At 41.8% G+C, this 27,971-nt stretch overlaps 1 protein-coding gene across 2 annotated transcripts; it reads right to left on the bottom strand.

Annotated features, from left to right (window-relative positions):
* Positions 1-50: 50 nt before the first annotated feature.
* col17a1a (collagen, type XVII, alpha 1a) lies at positions 51-27,966 on the bottom strand. 2 transcript variants are annotated; one of them, XM_021567864.2, is made up of 53 exons: positions 27,784-27,965; positions 23,452-23,513; positions 23,085-23,135; positions 20,854-20,992; positions 20,213-20,457; positions 19,285-19,332; positions 19,124-19,177; positions 18,885-18,935; positions 18,439-18,582; positions 18,080-18,223; positions 17,685-17,756; positions 16,230-16,304; positions 16,049-16,099; positions 15,417-15,572; positions 14,544-14,633; positions 14,410-14,457; positions 14,133-14,261; positions 13,602-13,913; positions 13,335-13,385; positions 13,171-13,197; positions 13,040-13,066; positions 12,881-12,943; positions 12,658-12,762; positions 12,485-12,547; positions 12,266-12,301; positions 12,123-12,176; positions 11,050-11,121; positions 10,794-10,856; positions 10,630-10,665; positions 10,435-10,506; positions 10,290-10,316; positions 10,139-10,174; positions 10,017-10,052; positions 9,763-9,843; positions 9,539-9,574; positions 9,360-9,446; positions 9,138-9,218; positions 8,956-9,006; positions 8,584-8,646; positions 8,166-8,225; positions 8,026-8,043; positions 7,831-7,881; positions 7,578-7,685; positions 7,164-7,343; positions 6,789-6,911; positions 6,591-6,689; positions 6,343-6,477; positions 3,832-3,987; positions 3,244-3,435; positions 2,768-2,929; positions 996-1,076; positions 768-839; positions 51-562 (listed from the first exon to the last, which is right to left on the bottom strand). In XM_021567864.2, exons 2-53 carry the CDS (start codon positions 23,501-23,503, stop codon positions 513-515), a joined length of 4,515 nt encoding a protein of 1,504 aa, XP_021423539.2. In that variant the 5' UTR covers positions 23,504-23,513; positions 27,784-27,965; the 3' UTR covers positions 51-512. The 2 variants fall into 2 exon arrangements, with proteins under 2 accessions (XP_021423539.2, XP_021423538.2); XM_021567863.2 differs by having other exon boundaries at positions 20,213-20,992; positions 27,784-27,966.
* Between the last annotated feature and the right edge of the window lie 5 nt (positions 27,967-27,971).

Raw genomic sequence — 27,971 nt, 5'->3', positions numbered from 1 at the left:
GTGTACCTGTTTGTCTATGACAACAATGTGAACATCACGTTCCACTTTGATTAAATAAGATGAACAAAGCTTTGTTTATAAAGTGATACCAGTACATTCAAAGGAGATTTTGACAATGGTTTTAGTTTCATTCGATATTAAATGTTTTTCCTCAAGTACAAAAGTACAATAACGATAACAGTACAAAAGCTATTTAATAAAAATAGCACACCCTGTTCTATTTTTCAACACATAGTTGAACTATTCCTGCTATCAACATGCAAGGAGGTGAATTGGAAAGATACTCCAGATTAAACACTAGTAGAAATAGATCGTAAAGACGTCTTTGACACAACACAATACATCAGCGCATGGAAAACTGTCCTGTTCAACAGTTTGTCCTATAGAAAACGATATATTTACATTGGTAATGTCTCCAAGGCATTAGGCCCCAGAATGTATGCTCATGACTCATGACATATTTCATAGGACTTTCATTCACCTTTAATGAGTATTTATCAATCATTTGTTTCTCAAACGCCAACGTTCCTCTTTCTTCTGTTGGTCACAAGTGTGTATTCTCCTGTGGAAAAATGTGAAATCTTAATGAAACCATATCTCTTTTGCATGCCTAGGTCAGATCGACACATCATGAATAGCAGGGACACTTGTATTGAGGGTACTATCATGACAGAATTACATATAGTATCACTAGAAGGGATCCTACTGTAGCATCATGCTTAAGGATGTTGGTAAAGGGAAAACTTGAGTAGATAATCATGACGTACCTTCCTCCCCCTTTCCCCCCCTTTTCCACTCCAGACCAGGGAGGCCTGCCCTTCCTGGGATGCCATCCAGTCCTGGTTTACCAGAATTCAGAGTGAAAGTGTCACAATGGGACTGATTTTATGACTTTGTCTCGCTTGAGTAGCTTAACACAATGGTTTACAAAGACCTGGCAAATGATCAAGAGCGCAACTCTAAAGATGTAAAAAGCGTAATGGTTTAAAAGGTACCTCTCTCGCCTTTATGACCTGTATGTCCTATGTCCCCTTTCTGTCCTGGCCTTCCAGGGGGTCCCACAGTGTTTCCATGGGCTATGGATGATACATAAGGTTATTTCATATAAAGCTGCAATCAGCATTTTGGCAAAGCCCCACCAATGTTCAATCGTGACAAATTGGACTTCACACTTGGTACTGTTCTTAATTTAAATGTATACTGTGAAATAAAGTACCAGTCAGAGGTTTGGAAACACCTACTCATTCAAGGGGTTTTATTTATTTGTACTATTTTCTACATTGTAGAATAATAGTGAAGACATCAAAACTACGAAATTACACATGTAGTGTACTGTAGTAAACAAAAAAGTGTTATTTATTTTATATTTGAGATTCTTCATAAAGCCATCCTTTGCCTTGATGACAGATTTGCACACTCTTGGCATTCTCTCAACCAGCTTCATGATGGAGTCACCTGGAATGCATTTCAATTAACTGTTAAAAGTTCATTTGTGGAATTTCATTCCTTCCTAATCCGTTTGAGCCAATCAGTTGTGTTGTGACAAGATAGGGGTGGTATACAGAAGGTAGCCCTATTTGGTAAAAGACCAAGTCCATATTATGTCAACAGCTCACATAAGCAAAGAGAAATGACTGTCCATCATTGCGTTAACACATCCGGAAAATTTCAAGAAATTTGAAAGTTTCAATAACTTTTTCTTCAAGTGCAATCGCAAACAGCATCAAGTGCTATGATGAAACGGCCTCTCATGAGGACCGCCACAGGAAAGGAAGACCCAGAGATACCTCTGCTGCAGAAGACAAGTTCAGTAGAGTTAACAGCCTCAGAAATCAGCAATTAACTGCACCTCTGATTGCTTCCCAAATAAATGCTTCAAGTAACAGACATCTCAACATCAACTGTTCAGAGAAGACTGTGTGAATCAGGCCTTCATGGTTTAATTGCTGCAAAGAAACCACTACTAAAGGACACCAATAAGAAGAAGAGACTTGCTTGGGCCAAGAAACACGAGCAATGGACATTGGACCGGTGGAAATCGGTCCTTTGGTCTGATGAGTCCAAATTTGAGATTTTTGGTTCCAAATGCTGTGTCTTTGTGAGATGAAGAATAAGTGAACGGATAATCTTCGCATGTGTGGTTCCCACCGTGAAGAATGGAGGAGCAGTTCTGATGGTGTAGAATTCAAGGCACACTCAACCACAGCATTCTGCAGCGATACCCCATCCTATCTGGATTGTGTTTAGTGGGACTATCATTTGTTTTTCAACAGGACAATGACCGAAAACACACCTCCAGGCTGTGTAAGGGCTATTTGACCAAGAAGGAGAGTGATGGAGTGCTGCATCAGATGACCTGGAGTCCACAATCACCCGACCTCAATCCAATTGAGATGGTTTGGGATGAGTTGGACCGCAGAGTTGAGGAAAAGCAGCCAAGTGCTCAGCATACGTGGGAAGACCTTCAAGACTGTTGGAAAAGCATTCCAGGTGAAGCTGGTTGAGAGAATGCCAAGAGTGTGCAAAGCTGGCATCAAGGCACAAGGTGGCTACTTTGAAGAATCTAAAATATGAAATATATTTTGATTTGTTTAACACTTTTTTGGTTACTACATGATTCCATATGTGTTATTTCATCATTTTGATGTCTTCACTATTATTCTACAGTGTAGAAAATAGTAAAAATAAAGAAAATCCCTTAGGTGTGTCTAAACCTTTGACTGGTACTGTAAATTAATGAATTGCATTTATACTGTATTATTGTCACCTCTGATGTATTCCATAAGGTCAGTGACGTTACTATGGGAACCAAACACACGGCTGAATCCTGGAGCACCGGGAGGGCCAGGGGGTCCTGGGGGTCCTTGAACAACCTGTGACTTCTCCAGCTGAGACCGGTTCTCAACCACGTCCCTCAACAGACCATGGTCTACGGGATGGGAAACAATCAAGATCAGAGATAGCATATGCATTTACATCCAATGCAAATGCAAAAGTAGGACTCTTCATTCATTGCCGATGGTCACTATCTTTATTTATCAACATGTGTGTCCCATTGACATAGAAATTGAATTACTAGAACTGGCATCCCAATTCAAGTCAATGTGTCATTCCTTTGATCCATTGTCATTGGAAACAAATAAGCTTTGAAGAATTGCATTTAAATGTTGTTAAATGTGTATAGCTCTGAAAAGCATATTGTAAGCACTGCGATGACAGTATTGGATATTCAGTTTCACTTACACTTGATGTAGTCAGTCACTCGGACCGCTATATTGGAGAAGTCTGTCTCAGTCTCAGGCAGCCTTCTTCCCTCGCTGGTCCTGTGGTCAAAGGCGTGGCCGTACTCAGAGTTACCCTGCTCTCCCTTGTGTCCCTGAGGTCCAGGGGGACCTGGGGGGCCTGGGGGCCCAAACATTCCCCCTCTTAGACCACCTGGTGAGGATAATACAATATGCCAGTTACACCCACTGATACCCACTGATCTGGGGCAGTAACTCAATGTCAAGGGTAAATTATTGCTTTGAAATGAATGGGAGTCTGTAAAATCCCCTATCAATGTCTTTTTTTCTTTTTAATAAGTTACCTTTTTATCTTGGGAAGGACATCCATGAAGTGATGTAATTAGGGTAACCTATTGTACAGGCTCAATGCATTTCAAGTAATCTATTAACTTTTATTTCCTGGTTTTAGACCTACAGGGTGGATAATGGAAAACTAACTATTTCTGTACTGTTGTAACTCTAGGAGTCTTTGGATAGTACTGTAAAACCATATCATTATCCACTTAGTAGAAAACCATTTATGAAACCCTTATTGATTTGACCATACTCTGTATGTAGTCCTTGACCTCCTCCAGCCTGTATCCAGAGCTGCTGTAGGAGGCCTGTCCTGAAGGACCAGCAGGGCCTTGAGGGCCAGCAGGGCCTGGGACACCAGGTGGCCCAGGAGGCCCCTGAGCGCCCAAGGCACCTCTGTATTCAGCATCTAGAAAGGACAGGCAGAACTGACATCAGTTAAACTATTAAGAGGAGTAAGTCCTTCTGGCTCGAGACCTATAGTGCATTCGGAAAGTATTCAGATCCCTTGACTTTGTTACGTTAAAGCCTTACTCTAAAATGGATAAACAAATATTTAAAAATTATTTATAAAAATGTGTGCAAATTTATTACAAATATAAAAAACAGACATTTCTTATTTGCATACAGTAAGTATTCAGACCCTTTGCTATGAGACTTGAAATTGAGCTCAGGTGCATCCTGTTTCCAATTATCATCCTTGAGATGTTTCTACAACTTGATTGGAGTCCACCTGTGGTAAATTCAATTGATTGGACATGATTTGGAAAGGCACACACCTGTCTATATAAGGTGTCAGAGTAAAAACCAAGCTATGAGGTCAAATGAATTGTCTGTAAAGCCCAGAGACAGGATTGTGTCAAGGCATAGATTTGGGGAAAGGTAAAATAATTCCGCAGCATTGAAGGTCCCCAAGAACACAGTGTCCTCCATCATTCTTAAATGGAAGAAGTTAGAACCACCAAGACTCTGGCCGCCCGGCCAAACTGAGCAATCAGGGGAGAAGGGCCTTGGTCAGGGATGTTTGTGGCCTCCAACTGCTCTTAAATACAAGTAAAACTAAATGCATGCTCTTCAACCGATCGCTGCCTGCACCTGCCCACTCGTCCAGCATCACTACTCTGGACGGTTCTGACTTAGAATATGTGGACAACTACAAATACCTAGGTGTCTGGTTAGACTGTAAACACTCCTTCCAGAATCACATCAAACATCTCCAATCCAAAGTTAAATCTAGAATTGGCTTCCTATTTCGCAACAAAGCATCCTTCACTCATGCTGCCAAACATACCTTCGTAAAACTGACTATCCTACCGATCCTTGACTTCGGCGATGTCATTTAAAAAATAGCCTCCAATACCCTACTCAATAAATTGGATGCAGTCTATCACAGTGCCATCCGTTTTGTCACCAAAGCCCAATATACTACCCACCACTGTGACCTGTATGCTCTCGTTGGCTGGCCCTCGCTTCATACCCACTGGCTCCAGGTCATCTACAAGACCCTGCTAGGTAAAGTCCCCCCTTATCTCAGCTCGCTGGTCACCATAGCAGCACCCACCTGTAGCACACGCTCCAGCAGGTATATCGCTCTGGTCACGCCCAAAACCAATTATTTCTTTGGCCACCTCTCCTTCCAGTTCTCTGCTGCCAATGACTGGAACGAACTACAAAAATCTCTGAAACTGGAAACACTTATCTCCCTCACTAGCTTTAAGCACCAGCTGTCAGAGCAGCTCACAGATTACTGCACCTGTACATAGCCCATCTATAATTTAGCCCAAACAACTACCTCTTCCCCTACTGTATTTATTTATGTATTTATTTTTCTCCTATGCACCCCATTATTTCTATTTCTACTTTGCACATTCTCCTGCTGCAAATCTACCATTCCAGTGTTGTATTTGCTATATTGTATTTACTTCGCCACAATGGCCTTTTTTTTTGCCTTTACCTCTCTTATCTCACCTTATTTGCTCACATCGTATATAGACTTATTTTTCTATTGTATTATTGACTGTATGTTTGTTTTACTCCATGTGTAACTGTGTGTTGTTGTATGTGTCGAACTGCTTTGCTTTATCTTGGCCAGGTCGCAAATGTAAATGAGAAATTGTTCTCAACTTGCCTATCTGGTTAAATAAAGGTGAAATTAAAATTTAAAAAAATGTGACCAAGAACCCAATGGCCACTCTGACAGAGCTCCAGCGTTCCTCTGTGGAGATGAGAGAACCTTCCAGAAGGACTGAGGAGTGACTTCCAGAACTATCTCTGCAGCACTGCACCAATCAGGTCTTTATGGTAGAGTGGCCAGATGGAAGTCACTCCTCAGTAAAAGGCACGTTACAACCCGCTTGGAGTTTGCCAAATGGCACCTAAAGGACTCAGACCATGAGAAACAAGATCCTCTAGTTTGATGAAATCAAGATTGAACTCTTTGGCCTGAATGCCAAGAGTCACGTCTGGAGGAAACCTGGCACCATGGTACTGGCAGCATCATGTTGTGGGTATGTTTGTCAATGGCAGGGACAGGGAGACTAGTCAGGATCGAGGAAAAGAACGGAGCAAAGTACAGAAAGATCCTTGGGGTGGCAATCTTATCACGTGACTATTTTAAATCAATTGAACTACTTACCAAGATCCATCTGTAGGTCCCGGCCCACCATTTGGGAAACACTTGCTCACACTATGGTTAAAGAAGCTAATGGTGTGTGTATGAATCTAAATGTGAATCTGACATGGCTGTGTCACAGTGATTCCTTACCATTCATTAGAGTGAGGACCCGTCCAGCCACCTCATGGGTATTAAAGCCATAGCCTCCTCTCCATGGGATCCCTGGGATGCCAGGAGGTCCAGCAGGGCCAGGAGGACCAACGACGTAGCGTCGCACTTCCTCACCTGAGAGGGGTACGGATCAGGCAAGGGCACTTCATTGACTGTCTCATGACACAATGTTATCTCTTTTTTTCCCGACCCGATTATCAACATTTGTGCTCAAACAACTGACTTACTCTGTAGAAGGCTGATGATGTCATTTAGCGATGTACTGCCTCCACCGGGAGCGCCAGGCGGGCCTGGAGGTCCAGGCACCCCACTAGCAATACCGCCACCTGAAATGTCAACAGAGTATTAGATCCAGGTACACATACAATATGATATACTTCATATATGTACTGCTTTTGATAAGATGTTGGTTTGTCTGGACTCACTCTGGATGTACGCGATAACGCGACTAGCAAGATCGTCCACTGACTCCACTGATCCGTCACCAGGGGGTCCCGGTACACCTGGAGGACCCGGAGGTCCCGACATGTACTCCCTGACACCATCGCCTCCATGAAGGACAACACAATACACAAGTTACTGCACTGCTAAACAGTAGCGTAGAAAAGGTTTAAGATCTTGAGGCACCATTTTAGTTAGCCTCAACTACGCAAACAACAACTAAATCATGTTTTGTCGACCATATTATCCCATGGAGGTCACGTATGCTATCAAATACTGTAACGTTCTTTGGATGGGCATAGTTTAGCCCCACTCCTTTTCATTGGGGGTAAGAAGAAAGAGCAGATCATCTCACTCACTCTTGAGGTATTCTGTGATGTATTGGCGGATGTCCGGTGTTCCAGACCCAGACCCAGGTGGCCCATCGCGGCCGGGAGCCCCGGGAGGTCCAGGTGGACCTGGTGCTCCAGGGGAACTCCTGGATAATCCACCACTGGAGTAGCCAGGGATACCTGGAGCACCTGGAACGCCAGCCTCACCTAATGAAGATATAAGTTGGCTTAACTTACACAAAGGATCCACATTGAGTGATAAACATTGTTCATGTGATGCTCCAGAGCTTTTGTATAATTTTAGCCAGTAGATTTGAAAATAGTGCTCATGAGCCAAAGCAGGTCCCAGTTGTAATTATTTTTGCAATTCGTATGATATGTTACGAATGTATAAGTGATTAAGATCCCAGACTGCATCTTTAAAGGGGTGTAAGGGTGTACCTTTTGGACCCGGTTGTCCCTCGGGGCCCTCTGGACCTTGGGGCCCTGGAGGTCCACTGTCCCCTTCTGGTCCTGGACCTCCAGGTTGTCCCTGGGGTCCAGGGAAACCTGGGGAGAAAACAATACAATGAACAATACAACATATACCCAAAAGGATCAAGTAAATTCAGAAGTAAATGTTGGTTGTAACCCAAGCCACAGGTGTAGGCTTGAATGTTTAACTATGCTTCTGATAAATATTTGATCCACCCACCGACACCGGGATCTCCTGGAACTCCTGGTAAACCGGGCTGACCTGGGTCACCTGAAAAAATAGGTCAAATTGCGTTAAGGTTGACAGTCTATCACAAAGTCTGCCATGTAAATAATATGTGACTGAGCCAGTTCATAGCCTACTATGACATCAATCCAGCCCTTTGACATGGACATGCATTTAAAAATTGTTTACCTTGGTAACCCTGGGGTCCTGGTTTGCATTAGGAAACAATAAAATGATTTACAAGATGAGTGCACATAACCTCTGTTTCGACCAAATTGACTATGATAAAAACACAAATGGTATAGACAGTGAGTTGGACTCCTCTGTACCTGGTGATCCCGGTAGACCAGTTGGGCCAGCAGGTCCTGGGGGCCCAGCGAAGAAGGTTCCTGAAAGACAACACAGTGTTACACTACATTGCGTTACATTACTTGACCTTCCATATCATACCATATCATATGTGGCGGCAGGTAGCCTAGTGGTTAGAGCATTGGGATAGTAACCAAAAGGTTGCAAGATCAAATCCCCGAGCTGAAAAGGTAAACATCAGTCATTCTTCCCCTGAACAAGGCAGTTAACCCACTGTTCCTAGGCTGTCATTGAAAATAAGAATTTGTTCTTAATTAACTGACTTACCTAGTTAAATAAAGGTCAAATATATACTGATCAACAGCTTCTATCTGTGATTGTGTTGAGTGATCAGATGGTAACAGTATGTGTAGTGTAGGTTTGGTAAGGGCCACCTACCTGAGTTTGGCACAAAGCTACCTGGCTCTCCCTTATCTCCTCGGGGGCCGGGCACACCAACACCTGTGGTTTAGTAGAAATTCATCAAAATGGTTTGAAGAGTAACTTACCATTCTTACAATAGCTTAATTATTTTTCATTCTTCTCGGGTAGAAATGTTATGGCTTACCTGGTACACCTGGTTCTCCTTGAGGACCTCCAGGACCTGGAGACCCTTACCTGGAACACATGGCTTTCCTTGAGGACCTTCAGGACCTGGGGGACCCTTACCTGGTACACCTGGCACTCCTTGAGGACCTTCAGGACCTGGGGGACCTTTATCTGGTACACCTGGCATGCCTTGAGGACCTTCAGGACCTGGGGGACTCTTACCTGGTACACCTGGCACTCCTTGAGGACCTTCAGGACCTGGGGGACCCTTACCTGAGAAGGAATAAGGTATGAATTTGCTTAAGGTATGAATTTGCTCCATAAGAAAAAATACAAAATAAAATAAAACAGCTATCCGTCCAAAAATACATTGAAGTGCATGGAGAATGAACCACGTGGCTTACCTAGAAGACCCTGGGGACCTGGTTCTCCTGGGGGCCCTGGAGGGCCAGGTGGGCCAGGAAGACTAGCCACAGGTGCACGTCCTGTTGTAAGGGGTAAAGTAAGTTTAGAGGTAATAAGAAAGTCCTATACTATAACGAGTCTAAAACAAGAACATATTTTCACAAGTCAGGTAGTTACAAGCCTTCTGGAAGAATTCATTGATATGAGCCAAACATACTCACTCTCTGTGGTTTCCACAGTCTGTATAGTAATACCAGGCTTTCCCTGGTCTCCCTTTTCTCCTTCCTCTCCCCTTTCTCCCCTGGGACCTTTAGAGACAAAGACAATGAACAGTCAAAGGGAAGTACGTACAGTATGTGGATCCTGGTGTCTTATTGGATATCTGAGAAATAGGTCTTACCAGGCGTCCCAGGAAGACCAGCAGGGCCAACAGGACCTGACGAGACACAACAGAAGCACTGAGCATAAATCATATTGTACTTCAATGGAAAGTCTATGAGGAACTTCATAAAGATCTCCAACATCTAGATCTTCATCCAGATCTGGTCAAGGCGATACAGTGTTTACTCAAACTGTATAACAACGTCTTAGAACATTTTAAGAATGCAGAGCTTCGGTACCAACCTGAGAGTCCAGGGGATCCGGAAACACCAGCGGGTCCGGGGCTGCCTGGAGGTCCGGGGATGGCAACCGAACTGGAACCAGCTGGAATTCAAACAGGAGATTGACCAATGACCATCCATTACTTAAGGACATGTGATGCTGTTCTACTGTGGACACTGTACTATAAAGTAATCTCAATAAATATTTACAGCTGTAGATGTAGTCCAACAGTTTAACGATGTCTCCAATTCGCCTTGTTGTTTCCTCTTACTTACCTGCATTGATGATTCTACCAGGTTCTCCAGCTTCACCTAGAAGATAACATGATGATAGATTGAATGAAAGCATAATCCTGTTTGACTAAAGATATAGAGGAAGTATGTAATAGGTACATTACCTTTACCCCCAGGCTGACCAGGATTACCTGGTATACCTATACGGGATATTAAGGGAGGGTTACAAAAATGTTATAGCCTACTGTACAATATTTGAGAAACCATGCATCTGTAATGTAAATCAAGGAATGATTTTGCATCAAAGAGTCATACCTGGTGGACCTTGAAGCCCAGGAATGCCTACAGCGGAAGCAAGTGGAAAATGTATGTTATTGAAATGTAAATAGTGAATACTAAGCATTGATTGACGGATGGATGGATATATGGATTAGTAAATTGATTAATTGATTGATTGTACCTGGGAGGCCTGAATCTCCTGGAGGTCCTGCTGGTCCCCTGGGACCTGGTAACCCATCCAATCCCTTGTCACCTGGAACGATAAAGGCATCAACTATCCTGTAAAAATCTAAAAGTTGTTATATTGACAACTCGATTGTTCAACCAAAATATATTGTTGTGGTTTCTATCTACCACAAGATGTTGTTGTTTTTACCTCTAGAGCCTTTTTCACCGTCAGCCCCGGGAGCACCTGTTGAATAATACCCACACATTCAGAATTGATAACAGTGAAGAATTTCACTATTAGGTTGTCTATATTAGGACAGCCTGAGATTATTCTAGCAGCACAATATTTTCTTTACTACTATGTTCACTTACCTGCAGGTCCTTTAGATCCATTTGCGCCGTCTGGTCCCGGAGGTCCTCTTTGACCTGGGTCACCTATGATGACGGAGAGGGTACATAACCACTATGAAATGTACTTACAACCCATTTTCACACCAGTTTACGTATATAGTGCATATTTCTCTCAATGATGTGTTTTCCTAGAGAAGGAGGAGAGAAGAAATAAAGAGGAGACACAATGTTCTGAATCCCATGTGATTCTAACTACTCAGGGCAGACAGAAACACACCTGATGTTCCGCGGAGTCCTTTCTCTCCAGGCTCGCCCTTATTTCCTGGAGGTCCAGCTGGTCCCTTCTCTCCTGGACGAGGAGAGAAACAATAGGCTTGCTGATATGATCTTTGTTTAATGCTGCAATATGTAACTTTTTAGGTGACCTGACCAAATTCACATAGAAATGTGAGTTAGATATGTTCTATGTTTCCATTCTTAAATTTCCTTTTTTGCGTCTTTTACTTTCAGTTTTTCAAACAGCGATTGGAAAGATACAGTACTTCACAGAGGTTTAGATGGCACAATGATTCTCTACACAATTGCTTGTTTTGTCACAAACTGAAATTAGGCGAACTATTACACATTTTGCAACCAGGGAATGGCAGAGCAACTTCTGCATATTACACTTTTAAAACTAGAATCCTCCATTGAAACAACAACAAAGCCACCTCCCCGCCCCTCTTTCACTAGAAATAAAATGAGGGGATGGGGGCTATGGCTGTGTAACAGTATTACTTCCGTCCCTCTCCTCGCCCCATCCTGGGCTTGAACCAGGAAGCCTCTGCACATATTGGCAACAGTCACCCTCAAAGCATCGCTACCTACCACTCCACAAAAGCCACGGTCCTTGCAGAGCAAGGGAAACAACTACTTCAATGTCTCAGACTGAGTGGCGTCGCCAATTGAAATGCTAACAGTGCGCACCGCTAACTAGCTAGCCATTTCACACTGGTTACAGATGCAAGGACTGACCATCCATAGTATCAAATGTATAGTTTTCACCATGTTTTGAGGCTATACAGTCTTTGTTGACATTTACGTTCTTTACCAAAATGTTAGTAAAACAAGCTTATTTTGGGGGATCTGATGGGGGTATGACAGTTAAACTAAGCTCATGAGGCATTAATAAGTTATATTCTTCAAGAATCAATGGGTATATATCATAAATGTTTCAGTAAAAAAAATGGATGTATCAACTAAGGGTTCTAGCTATATTTGTAGCTTTCACTTTGTGAATATAAATCAAGGAAATAGGCCTGCATTCAAACACAGTAGTGTACATCATCTCAACACGTCGGTCTGGAATACCTTTCGGTCCTGGAGCGCCTCCTTCACCTCGGAAACCCTGTGGACCAGGAGTTCCTAAAGGGGACGAATACACAACCTTAGAGATCGCACGCTTGTGTCCTCTTCCAGTACAATGGTACACGAAAAGGGCAAAGAGCACTCACCTGGGATACCTGTAGCACCCTGACCACCCACTGACCCTGGAAAACCAAAAAAAATACACTTTCACAACGGCGGCCAACAATTACATGTTGATGAATTGCATTTACATTTGAGTAATTTAGCAGATGCTCTTATCCAGAGCGACTTACAATTAGTGATGATTTAATGTATCTCATCAATCTAGACGTATTTCCTGCGTTGATGATGACCTTTGGCCTTACCTTTAGGCCCAACAGGCCCAGCAGTGCCAGCAGGTCCAGGCCCTCCGGGTTCACCAGGAGAACCTATGGCATCACATAACATTAAATAAGAGCTTGAACAGGAACCCATCATTTTTTCTCTGAAGATATACCGTGACTAACTGTGACGCCATCAAATACACTTATGAACATACCTTTGTCCCCTTTCTCTCCAAACCCTGGAGGACCAGGCTCTCCACGTGATCCCGTTGGTCCTTCTCTGCCCTTCTGGCCTGGGGGACCCTCTGCACCAGCTTCACCTAATTCACAGATGAGAAGAGATGCATTGTGGGAGTGAGAGTCTATACAGTACATTTCTCATTGGTTGCAAGATTGAGATCTTGACATTTTAAGTCAAATTGTGTCCTTAAGCATTACCTGCATTTCCTTTAGGTCCCCTCGGGCCCTCCAGTCCACTGTGACCCATCTGACCTGGAGGACCTAAGGAAGAGAAGCCAAACATCAGTCTGCTATCATTAAGCAGATTATTATTTACTGTAGCCCCTCCAGAATAAAACTAGTAGTTTGTGTTCCTACCTGGTAGGCCAGGGAATCCATTATCACCTGAAATGAATGAATGAATTCCATTTGTACAGTATAGCTCTAACGTGTACAGTATTTGCTGTGTGACGTCATTGAAATGAAATGTAGGTCTATGGCTCACTGACCTTTGACTCCTGGACCACCTTGGTCACCTGAAATAAAACAGCTGAAATGTTAATCAACAGACACAGCCAAAACTTGGTCTGCCAATACAGTTTCTTTCCATCTATGGATGGATGGATCCATCTGCGTATGTTTCCATGTCCATGCAGTGGATGCCCTACAATACCTTTGGTCCCAGGCTCTCCTCTCGCTCCTTTCATTGAGTGTGCAAGTGTTGCTGTAACAAATAAATAAACATTTTTGTCAATATATAGAATCCAATAAAAACCACACATGTATAAAATCTTTCAAAAACATTCATAGAATTCACAAGTTCGCATGATTTGTGATTTTTGACTGAATCATTCCTTTGTTATAATGGTTGAAACGCTCAACATATACCCACAAAACACAAGGCTGGTGCACAGTGTAAGTTCTGGTTCTGGTTCTGTACCTCGTACAGTATCGGACTGCAGCTCAGTCCTGACTATCTGCTGTACTGCCATTTGCAGAGCTACAGGGTCTTGGCCTGGTCCGTTAGCTGATCCTGGACCTGCTCCTGCTGCCACTCCCAGATTGATACCATTATCAGTGCGGAGCAGTGTGGTAGAGGAGGGAGAGGAGGTCTTGTCCATGTATGCAGACTCCAGAGGGTCTATGATGTTGATGGCTGAGGAGGAGGAGAGGCGACTAGAATGTGCTGAGGAAGAGCTGGAGGCTTGTTCCAAAGCGTCCACACGAGCTTTAAGACGTTTGACTTCTTCGGCTGTAAGTGGTTGGAAGAGAAAGAGAGAGATGGGGAGAAAATTGAGAGGGAAACAGAGAGAAACAAGGACAAAGATTGAGTGAGAGAAGCGAGAAACAGAGAAATGCAGGAGAGGAAGAACAGAGAAAAAAACAGAGAGATTTACTCCGACATGGATGCAACTCTAGCTCTCTATGACAACCACATCAATCAAACCACCCCAGTGTCCTCCTCTCTTACCCAGGGCGATGAGTCCCAGGAGGAGCCCCAGGAGGAGCAGAAGACCCAGCAGGATGCCCAGCAGCCACTTCAACCAGGAGCAGCAAGACCAGAAGCCCAGACCTCCTCCAGACTCGTCCTTATGTATCTCTGATCGAGGAGAGAGGTAGAGGACACGGGGGTCAAGAACCAGCATCAGTAGAGTATCATGAAGAATGCATAAGAATAGGCACTTAGGGCTGAAGATTGTTACGCTGGGATTCAGCCATTTCAATTTCAAAGTATAGTTAGACTATACCTGCATAGGTTGCTTTGTCTTTCGTTGACACTTTCGTCAAGGATCCAGCTTTTAAAAAACAGCAGTGGAAGAACAGTGTGTTAGTAACACAAGTCAAGGTGTGGTGAAATTATCTATTCACTTCCGTTATCTACCATTCGTTTCTGTGGTTCTGGCTGTAGCTGTCTCCACAAAGCTGGACACCTTCTTCTTCTCCTCCTTCTTCAGTGAGTCCTCAGAATAGGCTATAAAATGTGAAAAGATAAGTCAACTTCACCATAACTCACAGACAACGGCTAATACTGAGACAGTGGGACTGTAGTATGTTATTGGGCATGGAAGCATTTAAGATCTGATAGAACTGGTACCATTTTCCCTCAGAAGGTTCTTCTAATTGAGCAGACAATTAAATATTTAGTAAACATTTTTTTTGTGAAAACCCTCCTCTGTGTACATTTCTGATATTCTCAGGTATTGGATTGCAATATTCCGGCAACTTTCCCAAAATTCCCAAGTTTCTAGGAATCATGCTTAGAAGATTCCCAGGATAAGCAGGGAATCTGAAATCCTACTTGGTGTCCGACAACAAGGCGCAGAGGGTAGTACATATGGCCCAGTACAACACTGGGGCTGAGCTCCCTGCCAACCAGGACCTCTATACCAATTGTCAAAGACTCCAGCCACCCAAGTCACAGTCTGTTCTCTCTGCTACCTCATGGCAAGTGGTACTGATGCACCAAGTCTGGATCCAACAGGACCCTGAGCAACTTCAAACCTCAAAACATTAAACTGCTAAATAGTTGGTTAAATAGTTAGCCAAATAGCTACCCGGACTATCTGCATTTACCCTTTTTGCACAAACTCTTTCTTTGTTGACTCGTCACATACGCTACTGTTTATCATCTATCCTGTTAACTAGTCAGTTTATTCTTATTTATATATACATACTTACATCAATTACCCCCTATCTGCTGTTTTTAAGAAACATGTGACCCATACAATTGTATTTGTTTTGAGTTGTTGCCTACCAATAGCAGTGGCAGCAGAGGAGAACTGCTTGCCGGTATCTTTGGCCATGACGAGTCTCTCCGTCTCCTTTTTGACGGGAGCTTTCTCTTTCTCCAGCAGCATGAATTTGTATTCTTTGGCGAAGACCTCGTCACTGGTGGGAGTGCTGGGTGACACTGAGAAATAGGCAGCAAAAACACTCAGTATAAACTGGTAAGTGTCATGAGTACATGATAAGATAGAGCAGTAGAGGATATCATTTTACTGCGGTGGGCTAAATCAGGCTCACACAGAGTGTATCTTGGTAGTCTTAAACAAATCTACTTGGAAACAAAAGTAGACACCTCACACACACGGTTATGGGGTTAAAAAAAAGAAGACACTTGTACTATGTCAGATATACAGTTGAAATGTATTACATTTGGAGTTTGCATCCCAATATTACACTTCATATACATCAAACAAGAGGAAAAACAGTAATAACGTTCCACCCATGGGGCAACTAGAGGGCGCTTTGGTCATTTCACTGCAGGAAAGTGCTATACTTGTCTTGGTGCTGCTGCTGCTTGTACATATATACATCAAATCAAATGTTTTATGTCTATGGTTGCCTAATTGTTATCGATGCAAAAACAAAGTACTTTGGACTCACCTGTGGTTGTGGACACCCCTGTGCTTGTGACATTTTTCTGCACACCATAGACTGCCAAGAAAGACATGCAGGGTGAATTTAACATGATTGAAACACGTGTGAAATATAACTCCCACAATGAACATGGGCATTATTCTCTTGATTCAAGGGGATTTCTGAACACTCAACACTCCATTCATACCTGTTTGTGCGTTGACTCCATTAGCTGTTAGGATGCCGCCAGTGGTGGAGGCCAGGTTATTCTGCATACCATGAACTAGAGTAGGACAAAGGATATTCAATACACTACTACTACTGAAAGTATCGGATTGGTGTCGACATGGGCTAGAGGGAGTTTCTATAGACCAGCAGGGATGGTCAAAAATGTCAAAATACTATAAAGATCAATGTATCAAGATTTTGAAATATATTTAATTAAAATACATGTAAATATATTTAATTAAAATACAATTAAAATACATGGCCCAAACAGCAACAATTTTCTCAGTAATGGTTACGGAAGTGTTTCACTTGCTATGACTGTGATATGTTGTTGTTTATCTACCTTAGTTGAATACACTGACTGTAAGTCACTCTGGAAAAGAGTGTCTGCCAAATGACCAAAATGTAAATTATGTGAACATACTGGGTATTATTATTGGCCTTGTTCCGGGGTAGAGCTCATTAGAATACTACTCAGCATGCTTTGCAATTGTACATTTGCACATATACATGTATATTTAATTAATTTAGCAGACGCTCTTATGACACCATAGTGCAATCAGACTTCTGATACCAAGGCAGGGTGTACGGGGGCCACAAAATTGTGAACCGATATAAAAAAAATGGCAGTGAGGGGAAAAGTACTCAATTGTCATGCTTGAAGTAAAGATACCTTCATGGAAAATGACTCAAATAAAAGTGAAAGTCACCCAGTAAAATACTACTAAAAGTATTTGGTTTTACATATACTTAAGTATCAAAAGTAAATGGAATTGCTAAAATGTACTTAAGTATCAAAAATAAAAGTATAAATCATTTCAAATTCCTTATATTAAGCAAACATTTTAAAAAACATATATTTTTATTGGCGGATAGCCAGGGGCACACTCCAACACTCAGACATCATTTACATATGAAGAATTTGACCAGGGATGTTCACTTGATAAGTGTGTGAATTTAACAATTTTCCTGTCAAAATGTAACGAGTACTTTTGGGTGTCAGGGAAATGAGTGGAGTAAAAAGCTCTTCATTTTCTTTTTACCAAAAATATTAAAAGTAAAATAAAGTACAGATACCCCCAAAAATGACATAAGAGTACTTTAAAGTATTTTTACTTGAGTACTTTACACCACTGAAAATAGTGTAGAAAAGTATTTTGTATTTTAAAAATACCAATTACTGCTCTCGAAAGTATCTTATCACAAAATACATTGGAATGAAGTTAAGCCCAGTGTAATACAAATGACTAAATACTCCGAAATAATTTAAATACATATTTCAAATACATGTAATACAAATACTGCCAGTCTCTGCATACCAGTCACTTCCTTTCAAATCTGTGACGGGAAGAGAACAAGTGAACACTTTGGGAGAAAGGAAAGATTATTGGGACGCACCGATAGAGAGACAATAGATGTTGAGGGAGATGTTTACCAGTGCTAGAGGCAGAGAGTCCAGAGTTCATGGATGTAGAGCTGAGAGCCAGGTTGTTATGAAGCCCTGTGGCTGTAGAAACATTGATAAACACCCACATCGATTGAGTCACACCCACAGTAACATATACAGTATTCATTGACGATGAGAAAATTTGGAGACATTTTCTTTTTTCAACTTTCTTGTAATTTTTATGTCGCACACAAATCTAGTTCACTTTAATTATGTCCTTTTAATCTCTTTGATTAAACCTGTTCATTTATATAAATATCTTCGTTGATGTTGTGAATAATTAAATTCAGATTACATTTCTGTTGGCACTATTATCACTCCGTATCATGCCATTCTTGTTAGAGTAATTGTGACTGTATATTTTGGTGATGTCTATTGCTGACCTGTGAGTGTGGTGGGTGAGTGTTGGAGGGTGGAGGTGGGGGACCGGTTGATGGCGTTGCTGTGGTAACCATAGCCTCCAGCCGTGGGGCCTGACCACACGTAGGAAGGCATTCCTGAGTCCAGGGTGGCACTGTCGTACTGGCCTGGGAGAGAGGGAAAGGGTTAACTGGTTTTATGTATGTTTATGTATGCTTATTTAACCTTTATTTAACCTTGATTTAACAGGTGAGTCAGTTAACAACGTATTCTGGACATCTAATGCATCAGTGATTATTTATGTACTTTCTTACTTGTGTAATTACTACTTATGTACCTATTTACCTAGTTTTATCATGATTATATTGGTGAGGGTGTGTACCTGACTGGGAGCTGTTTGGCATGGTTCTGGTCTCTACGCTGGCCTTCCTGGGAATAGGGAGGGTGCTGGTGGGGGAGCGAGGGGGGCTGATGCTGCTGGAGCGACTCCCCTTCAGCAGCCGCTTCACATCATCCAGCTCAGTCCCTACACGCCACGGGGAAACAGACTAAGGTGTCATCTAATGTCACTTAGGAAATGTGCAGACTTTTCAAATGTTTTTTTAAATAATAAAGACAGATTTTTATCCAACTGTATTTATCTTCCATATTTATCTTATCTTCAAGCAGCCACGTTCTATTTCCTTTCCACGTTTTCTGACTGAGTCTTATTGTCTCCCTATTTGTTGAAGTCAAACTAATATCATCTTGGTCCACGTGTATTTTCCAGGGCAGATCGGGTGAGTCATAGGTTAGTGATAAGAGCCCGCGTGGTATTAGGCAACTCACATCTTTTAGCAGTGGGAGAGGCACTCTGCAGTCTGCATCTGATCTCACTCTCTGGGACAGGACACAGCGAATAGAACAGAAAAGTATAGAATAGATTAGAATAGAGTAGTGTAGTGTAATCAGATGTGTTCTATATTAATCAAATGCAGCCAGTTAAAATTGCAAAAAAAACAACAAGTGCATTCTGCAGTAGTGTATGTATGGTCTGATTGATGGTGCTGTGCGCTAACAGCTAGTACCCCTGCTGTGGCTCCGCCCTCTGGTGGGTTTACTGGCAACCGCACTTTCTGCAGCTGAAACAATCAATTATCAAACATCAAATACGTCATTTTTAATATCCACTTTTATTAAACATAGGAATTAAAAACATTTTGAAGTCACATTTAAGATTGATAGTTACCATATTCTCTCCTTGTGTATTCCGGAGATGAGTTTCCACTGGATCTTCCTGAATACACGGAAGAAAAACACCACTATTGACGACTTTTCCTTCTTCATGTCATGACTGAAGTCATACTTCAACTTCTAAATGATATTCTTAATAACATTATTGTTGATATCTGCACCTGTACTAAAGAGCATCAGAGGACCTTAGGTAGGGCCAGTAGTTTCCAGACCACATGACATGACCAAGAAATGATTGCGCTCCCTCCCTCAGACGTTGCATGCATGAACCAATGGTTACGTGCCACGTCATCGACTGTGTCATTGACCGACAGATTGCTGTAACATATGATGTGGTTAGCTAATACCTAAAATACCTATCCAGGCGTTGTAAGATCTGGCAGGCATCAGCAACACCTGGTCAGAGGAAAGCGCACCGATGTATGATCTTAGGTACCCAGAGGTTATGTGGTCAGGAAAAAAAATCCTAGCCCTGGATATAAGGCTACGTTCATAACCAAGTGGGAAGGTGGTATTTACCACATATGACTGGGAAAAGTCCACTTGAATGCCCCTCCAACTGGTAATTACTAGTAAGAACCTCGACTATTACTCGACTCTGACATCTACTAAGGAAATGACCTTGATAACAGCATTTTCAGCAGTTAAATGCAACAACAAAACAGTATTTTTTCAAATCAATCTATTAATACGTTTTTTGAACACTATAATTAGTTTACAAACACATATAGCTCTACGTTTAGATTATGGTTGACACAGCTTGTTTGCCATTAGCCAATCTGTGTTTCTCAATGAGTTCAAAGAACTTGCATGCATCCAACTGGTATTTACGACTTCACAACAGGTAATTACCACCTTCCCACTTGGTTATGAACGCAGCATATGAATAGGGTTAACCTTTGACCTTTGACCTTGTCACTGACCTTCGTAGCCCATGGAGCGGGCGATCATGGTGCTGGTCATGCTCTTTCTCTCCGTGGGGGTGGGGGAGTAGCTGAGAGCAGAGGATGCAGACCCCTGTGCCCCACCCCTCTTCACGCCCCCTGAACCCGCCCCTGCCAAGGAGCTGTAGTTGGACCTGGTAACCGTGGAAACGGTCACAGAGCCCAAGCCGCCGGCTGACATTTTGGCACTAGAAGAATCCCCTCCTCCGATTCCGGCACCAGAACTAGAGGCAAAACCAGAACTAGAACCAGAACTGGAACCAGTGACAAAACTGTCTCCTCCTACTCCTGCTCCTGCACCTTTGGAACTAGATACAAAACCAGAACTGGAACCAGTGACAAAACCGCCTCCTCCTGCTCCTGTTCCTTTGGAACTAGAGACAAAACCAGAACTGGAACCACCAGAACTGGAACCAGTGAAAAAACTGGAACTGGAGCTAGACATAAGACCCCCTCCAGAAACGGAAAGAGAGCCGCTGGTCTTGCTCGCCCCGAACGATGCCCCCGAAGCCCCTAAAGACCGGAAAGCTGGCGCAGAGGCCCCTGAAGCACCGGAGGATAAAGAGGGGGACTCTATAGTGGTAATGGTGGTTGATTTGCTGACGGATCCCCCTCCGTACCCAGACTTAGCTCCACCCACAGACCCGGCTGCAGCAGAGGATACTAGCACTGAGCTACTGCCTCCTGTGATGGCTCTACTGGTAGACTCTCCTCCTCCAGTAGAGAGCAGCCCGCTCCTCGAAGAGAGACCACCTGAGGCTAGAAGAGGAAAGGAGAAAAATAATGATTAGGACTTATACAGAGCTTAGAGAAAGTGACTTTTTCTTATAAAGTAGCCTGATATATAACAATGTAGCCAGGGGGGTCATGCACCCCCCAAATCTGAGGGGGCACAAAGGACCTGAGGATAGCTGAGGATGTATGGAAACATTTTTCAAACACTTGAAACAGTTTTTTCCTGAAATCTAGAGCCATTATCATTATGCTTAATTATAAGTCAAAATATGTATATTTTTCTGCATACCTCCTGACTGGTGTGTTTTTTTCTCTGCTGAAATATAGGTAAAGGATTGAAAGGAATGTGAGTCTTATTCAGTACATTTAGTTACTGTTTGCTTTTCTAAAGTCTACAAACTTTGCCAGCAGGCATGCCAGCTAGGATAGTGAGACAAGCTAGATACTCTACCTTGATTGATAGCCTGAAATTGCTTCATGGTGGCTAGTTACAAGGTTGGGAGATTGGGAACCTATCTGGGCTAGCTAAAGCCAACTTTATAAAATTGCTAAGTGGCTAGTAATATTACAGGGAATTAACAAACAATCACCAAAAAAGTATATATATATATCTATATTTATATAGGACAAATCTCTGGGGGCACTTGCCCCTGTGCCCCCTATGGGCATGACGCCGCTGAATGTAGCTTAGCTGTCGAAATATCTACAGAATCCTATAAGTAATGGATTATATACCAGTGACCATAGGAGTTCTATAGGAGCATCTAAGCTCTTTCGTTGGAAGAGTTTAGGCTGTGATTGACAGTACAAGAAAAACGGTCTTTTACAGGATTCTGACTGCAGTCCAAATGAGCAGGTGTTAAAACCTGTCACACTGTGCCAAAAAAAAAGAAAAATACCAGAGATGTTTTTTTGGATATAGATTATTTTTTAAATCTAGAATTTTGTCTGAGCATGTCTTGAACATGTTATGCCATAACTACTGCTGCTGCTACCACTGCTCTGAGAGATGACCTTCCTCTCCACAACTGAAACGCCACGAGAACTGCTGGAGGACATGCTCTTCTGGTTGGAGACGACAGAGCTAGTGATTCCCTCTTGTGGAGAAATAAGGGACCGTCAGAGACCAATGCTGAGGACATGGATCCTGTTCAGTGGTGGTTAAAGAACCCAAATGTCAAACTCGAGTGAAAAGTAAAGATACCTTAATAGAAAATGAGTCAAGTAAATGTGAAAGTCACCCAGTAAAATACTACTTGAGTAAAAGTCTAAAAGTATTTGGTTTTAAATATACTTTAGTATCAAAAGTGAAAGAATAAATAATTTCAAATTTATTTTATTAAGCAAGCCAGACAGAACCTTTTTCTTGTTTTTAAAATGTACGGATAGCCAGGGACACACTCCAACACTCAGACAACATTTGCAAATTAAGTATGTGTGTTTAGTGATTCTGCCAGATAAAAGGCAGTAGGGATGACCAGGGATGTTCTCTTGATAAAGGTGTGAATTTAACAATTTTCCTGTCCTGTTAAGTGTTCAAAATGTAACAAATACTTTTGGGTTGTCAGGTAAAATGTAAGGAGTAAAAAGTACATTATTTTCTTTTAGGAATGTAGTCAAGTAAAAGTAAACGTTGTCAAAAATATAAATAGTAAAGTAAAGTACAAATACCCCAAAAAACGACTTAAGTAGTACTTTCAAGTATTTTTACTTAAGTACTTTACACCACTGGTCCTGTTCGAATACTTTAGAAATGCATCCTCCTTTTTTTCTCCTTTAGGTAAGCACAGATCTATGAGTGATTGGATAGGTGTAAGCAAGGTTACCACCCATTTACTTCACCAATCTCAGATCTATTCAGATCTGTGATTACATCAAGGAAGGTAGGACATAAGGATGCATTTCTGAAGTAATCGAACAAGGCCCCAGACTGCTGAAAATTATCATGAATAATCTTCACTACCAATAATGATAATATATATATATTTTTTTAATGAATTATAGAAACTCAACGTTCGGATGGACAGAGGATAAATTCATATTTATGGGATGTTATACTCACAGGTGCATGTAGTGTGTATAAATTATGAAAACCTTCAGAAAGGACACAACTCACTTGGCGGCAGTGATGTCAACCGGGTTGTTGTGGTTACTGTTTCTTTGACGACTATAAAAAAAAAGATATATTGACAATTCATAAATAGGTTTCATGTTAAAATGTGTTCCTGGTCAATACACTTGTAATAATATATTTGAAGAATACCAGGTTCAATATAATGGTACACTGTAATAATGTGTTGTGGTTGATAGGTGATATACATTTGGTCATTGAGAACGACTACAAAAACACAAATCTGTATTTGTGTGTGTCATTCCAAACCTGTGTCATTCCAAACCTTCAGAACAAGCTTCTTCTAACAAAGCCAAAAAACCAAGGCAAAATAAAACATGTATTTTCTCTAGAATATTCAGTGACCTCTTACCCTTGCCACCGGCACCAGCATTTACAATCTTGGTTGTCGTTAGATTGTCCATCCCATGTTAACTGTTTCAAAACAGAACATGTCTTTATTTTTACATCATTTATCACACTGGTGCATGCAGAAAAATCTAAGGAAGGCACTGTATGGAAATATCAAACTAACTAACAGGACTTCAAACGATATAGATTTGTCAGAATTTGTATTTTTTTATGGCATTTTTCCATATTTCCGTATTTCTCCATACTTGGCATTATGTACTACTAGTAATCATTCTCTCTCTTTTTTATTTCTCTCTCTGTTTTTCTCACTCTCACGCTCACTCTCTCTCTCTCTTTCTCTCTCTCTGCTGTAAACATTCCAAAGTTCCCTGATTGAGAATGTGTTGTTGATTTAAGCGGAGACCCTAGCCTTGGGCAAGCCAAGCCTGTATATTGTCTTCACCTGATAAATTGAGAGCTCTTTTCATAGGGAGCAGTGATTTACTGGCGGTGCCTATAGATTTTCCTGTGAAACTGAAAGGGACTCGGACTGAAATCAGACGTGGGTGTTGAAATCATTTACAAGTTAAGTTCACTATACCACTGACACAAGATTTCAGGGATGGCCAACGGCTCCTGTCTAATAACATAACGTGACATAACATGACATAACATAACATAGCATAACACAGCATAGCATAACATAGCATAACATGATTTAACATGCGATCTGACGCAGCAGCATCTCTTTGACGCGTCGTTTCAACAGCATTGACTGATGGATGTAGTGTGGACAGGTTCTACAGCAGAACCATGGTCAGCGTCAGGATTTAGCCTCCACTAGGAAGAATAACAATGTACATATACACTGGCTCCAAATGGATGCTAATGGATAGAAATATTGGGGGAAATACTGTGTATATTACTCTAACGTAAGCTCGTCTTCTTATTCAAGAACAAAAATGTAATCCTCTAACACGTCAGTGTTATTTATTGTGGACGCTAACATGAACAAGGCCAGACCTGTGTGGATTCCTTATTGGCTGCCTCAATTGTTCTCATCATCCAAATAAGCCTGAACTTACAATTTACATATAGATTTTTTTTTAAATGGATGACTTGAATCATTTGAACACATACCTGAATACTGAATTCTATGTGATATTATGATGTATTATAAATAGTGAATAGGCCACTACTTGAATCACTGTCAATCAGAAATTCACATAAACTAATGAATATGAAATATGACCACTTGTAAAGTAATTCATGCTTTATAGCTAGCTACCCCCACATGGTACACAAAGGTGTCGTGTTACATAGTAGATGACCTATGACCTCTAATTAGCATCACCAGGTCAGGAGGGCTGTCTATGTCTGCATCCAAAATGGCGCCCTATTCCTATAGGCAATCCAGAGCCCTATGGACCCTGGTCAAAAGTAGTGCACCATATGTAGTGACTATTTTCTTCAGGGTGCCAATTCAGATACTTAACACACAAATACCTGAGGCAAATAGGATTACAGTGGGGCAAAAAAGTATTTAGTCTGCCACCAATTGTCCACTTAAAAAGATGAGAGAGGCCTGTCATTTTCATCATAGGTACACTTCAACTATGACAGACAAAATGAGAAGACAAAAATCCAGAAAATCACATTGTAGGATTTTTTTATGAATTTATTTGTAAATTATGGTGGAAAATAAGTATTTGGTCACCTACAAACAAGCAAGATTTCTGGCTCTCACAGACCTGTAACTTCTTCTTTAAGAGGCTCCTCTGTCCTCCACTCGTTACCTGTATTAATGGCACCTGTTTGAACTTGTTATCAGTATAAAAGACACCTGTCCACAACCTCAAACAGTCACACTCCAAACTCCACTATGGCCAAGACCAAAGAGCTGTCAAAGGACACCAGAAACACAATTGTAGACCTGCACCAGGCTGGGAAGACTGAATCTACAATAGGTAAGCAGCTTGGTTTGAAGAAATCAACGGTGGGAGCAATTATTAGGAAATGGAAGACATACAAGACCACTGATAATCTCCCTCGATCTGGAGCTCCACGCAAGATCTCACCCCGTGGGGTCAAAATGATCACAAGAACAGTGAGCAAAAATCCCAGAACCACACGGGGGGACCTAGTGAATGACCTGCAGAGAGCTGGGACCAAAGTAACAAAGCCTACTATCAGTAACACACTACAGCGCCAGGGACTCAAATCCTGCAGTGCCAGACGTGTCCCCCTGCTTAACCTGTTATGGCTGCATCCCTTTGTTCTCAATTTCCACCTGAAGACATACCCTAATCTAACTGCCTGTAACTCAGCCCCAGAGGCAAGGATATGCATATTCTTGGTATCATTTGAATGGAAACATTCTGAAGTTTGTGGAAATGTTAATTGAATGTAGGAGAATATAACACATTAGATCTGGTGGAAGAAAAGGGAAAGAAAGAGCATATGTTTTCTGTTTTTTATTTCACATGTACTAGAATAGCCACACAGTCAGATAGGATGCTGGAGATAATTCTGATGGATAACACAAGAGGGCAACTGTAGGTGTGCAAAGTTTCAGACTGATAACTTCAGGAATGGGTGAGCTACATGACATTTAGCATGAAGTCACCCAGGTGTCCCACACAGGTTGCCCAAATGTACCCAAGTGGCCGAATTGGTGAAATGACCTATAACTATATACAGCAGTGCAAATAACTATATACAACATATCAAAAAGCAATTCTAACACACACACACACACAAAAAATGTTTAAAAAAATTAGAAAATAAATATTTAATCCAGTACATGTCCAGGCCCATCTGAAGTTTGCTAGAGAGCATTTGGATGATCCAGAAGAAGATTGGGATAATGTCATATGGTCAGATGAAACCAAAATATAACTTTTTGGTAAAAACTCAACTCGTCGTGTTTGGAGGACAAAGAATGCTGAGTTGCATCCAAAGAACACCATACCTACTGTGAAGCATGGGGGTGGAAACATCATGCTTTGGGGCTGTTTTTCTGCAAAGGGACGACTGATCCGTGTCAAGGAAAGAATGAATGGGGCCATGTATCGTGAGATTTTGAGTGAAAACCTCCTTCCAGCAGCAAGGGCATTGAAGATGAAACGTTGGGTCTTTCAGCATGACAATGATCCCAAACACACCGCCCGGGCAACGAAGGAGTGGCTTCGTAAGAAGCATTTCAAGGTCCTGGAGTGGCCTAGCCAGTCTCCAGATCTCAACCCCATAGAAAATCTTAGGAGGGAGTTGAAAGTCCGTGTTGCCCAGCAACAGCCCCAAAACATCACTGCTCTAGAGGAGATCTGCATGGAGGAATGGGCCAAAATACCAGCAACAGTGTGTGAATACCTTGTGAAGACTTACAGAAAACGTTTGACCTCTGTCATTGCCAACAAAGGGTATATAACAAAGTATTGAGATAAACATTTGTTATTGACCAAATACTTATTTTCCACCATAATTTGCAAATACATTTATTAAAAATCCTACAATGTGATTTTCTGGATTTGTTTTCTCATTTTGTCTGTCATAGTTGAAGTGTACCGATGATGAAAATTACAGGCCTCTCTCATCTTTTTAAGTGGGAGAACTTGCACAATTGGTGGCTGACTAAATACTTTTTTGCCCCACTGTATCTATACGAATAGATACAGATCAAATCGTCACTATGTGGTGGTAATGACCGTCAAACATAGTTCAATTACTTGTCTTTTGCCCTCAAGAAAAGCAGAGGAAGACGTTGAGGTTGAGAAAAGGACGTATCAGTTGCCACAGGCTGTGTGTACATGTGTCTCACACCTGTGTATCACCCCTTCAGTTACAGGCTATTTGCAACACTCTCCCTTCCACAGCCACATAGTGGTGAGAAGAGGACCTCTTACAGCTGCAGATGTATCCGTTTACCTCTTTGATGTATATGAAAAAAACACTGGCATACTAAGCCCTGAATCCATCACAGTCTTGATATGGTGCGATATAATGCAATACTACTTAATTGGCACATTGGATTTGGGATTGCAATTAAATGAGGAAATTATAATCAAGGGTAGACATAATTACCAGAGGGCATAATTTGGCAACAATTAGGCATAATATCTCAAAGGGCTTAACTATGCGGACAGCAACACAATTATGCAATCGGCTCTTGAATTTGGAGGGATGAACATGTGAATGTGATCCAAAACAGTAAATCAGCATTCCTCCCCAAAATGTGTAAGGAATGTGTTATTGGGTCTACACAGGTGAGACAAACAGGGGATAGATTAGTACTGCCTCTATTTGGATTGTAAAACAATTTGGATTGTACAAATTAAAAAAATAAAATAATGCCTACCTCAGCCCGTTTCCCAAAGATGATCTTCCTCTCCTCTCTCCTCTATTTTCACAGAAAATGATTTGATGGCACCGATCGATCCTATGTGCTTCTGCAGTATCTCCAGGTGCGTTATGGATACGGTCCGCGGTGTTCATGCACTGTATGTGCCTGGCCCGTTTATGTATGAGTCTTTTCTGACTCATTGC

This window comes from Oncorhynchus mykiss, chromosome 17 (genome assembly GCF_013265735.2).
Source record: "Oncorhynchus mykiss isolate Arlee chromosome 17, USDA_OmykA_1.1, whole genome shotgun sequence".
Classification (NCBI taxonomy): Eukaryota; Metazoa; Chordata; class Actinopteri; order Salmoniformes; family Salmonidae; genus Oncorhynchus; species Oncorhynchus mykiss.
The sequence above is the reverse complement of the archived record's forward strand: the minus strand, read 5'-3'. Positions and strand labels throughout refer to the sequence as shown.

Excerpts from the sequence above, each read along its gene's own strand:
- col17a1a (XM_021567863.2), bottom strand. The coding sequence starts at position 23,503 with ATGGACAATCTAACGACAACCAAGATTGTAAATGCTGGTGCCGGTGGC. Across the intron at positions 14,634-15,416 it reads CTCTGCTGCCACTGCTATTG|CCTATTCTGAGGACTCACTG; the intron begins GTAGGCAACAAC and ends CACATTTTATAG. Across the intron at positions 8,226-8,583 it reads TAGCTTTGTGCCAAACTCAG|GAACCTTCTTCGCTGGGCCC; the intron begins GTAGGTGGCCCT and ends GTTGTCTTTCAG.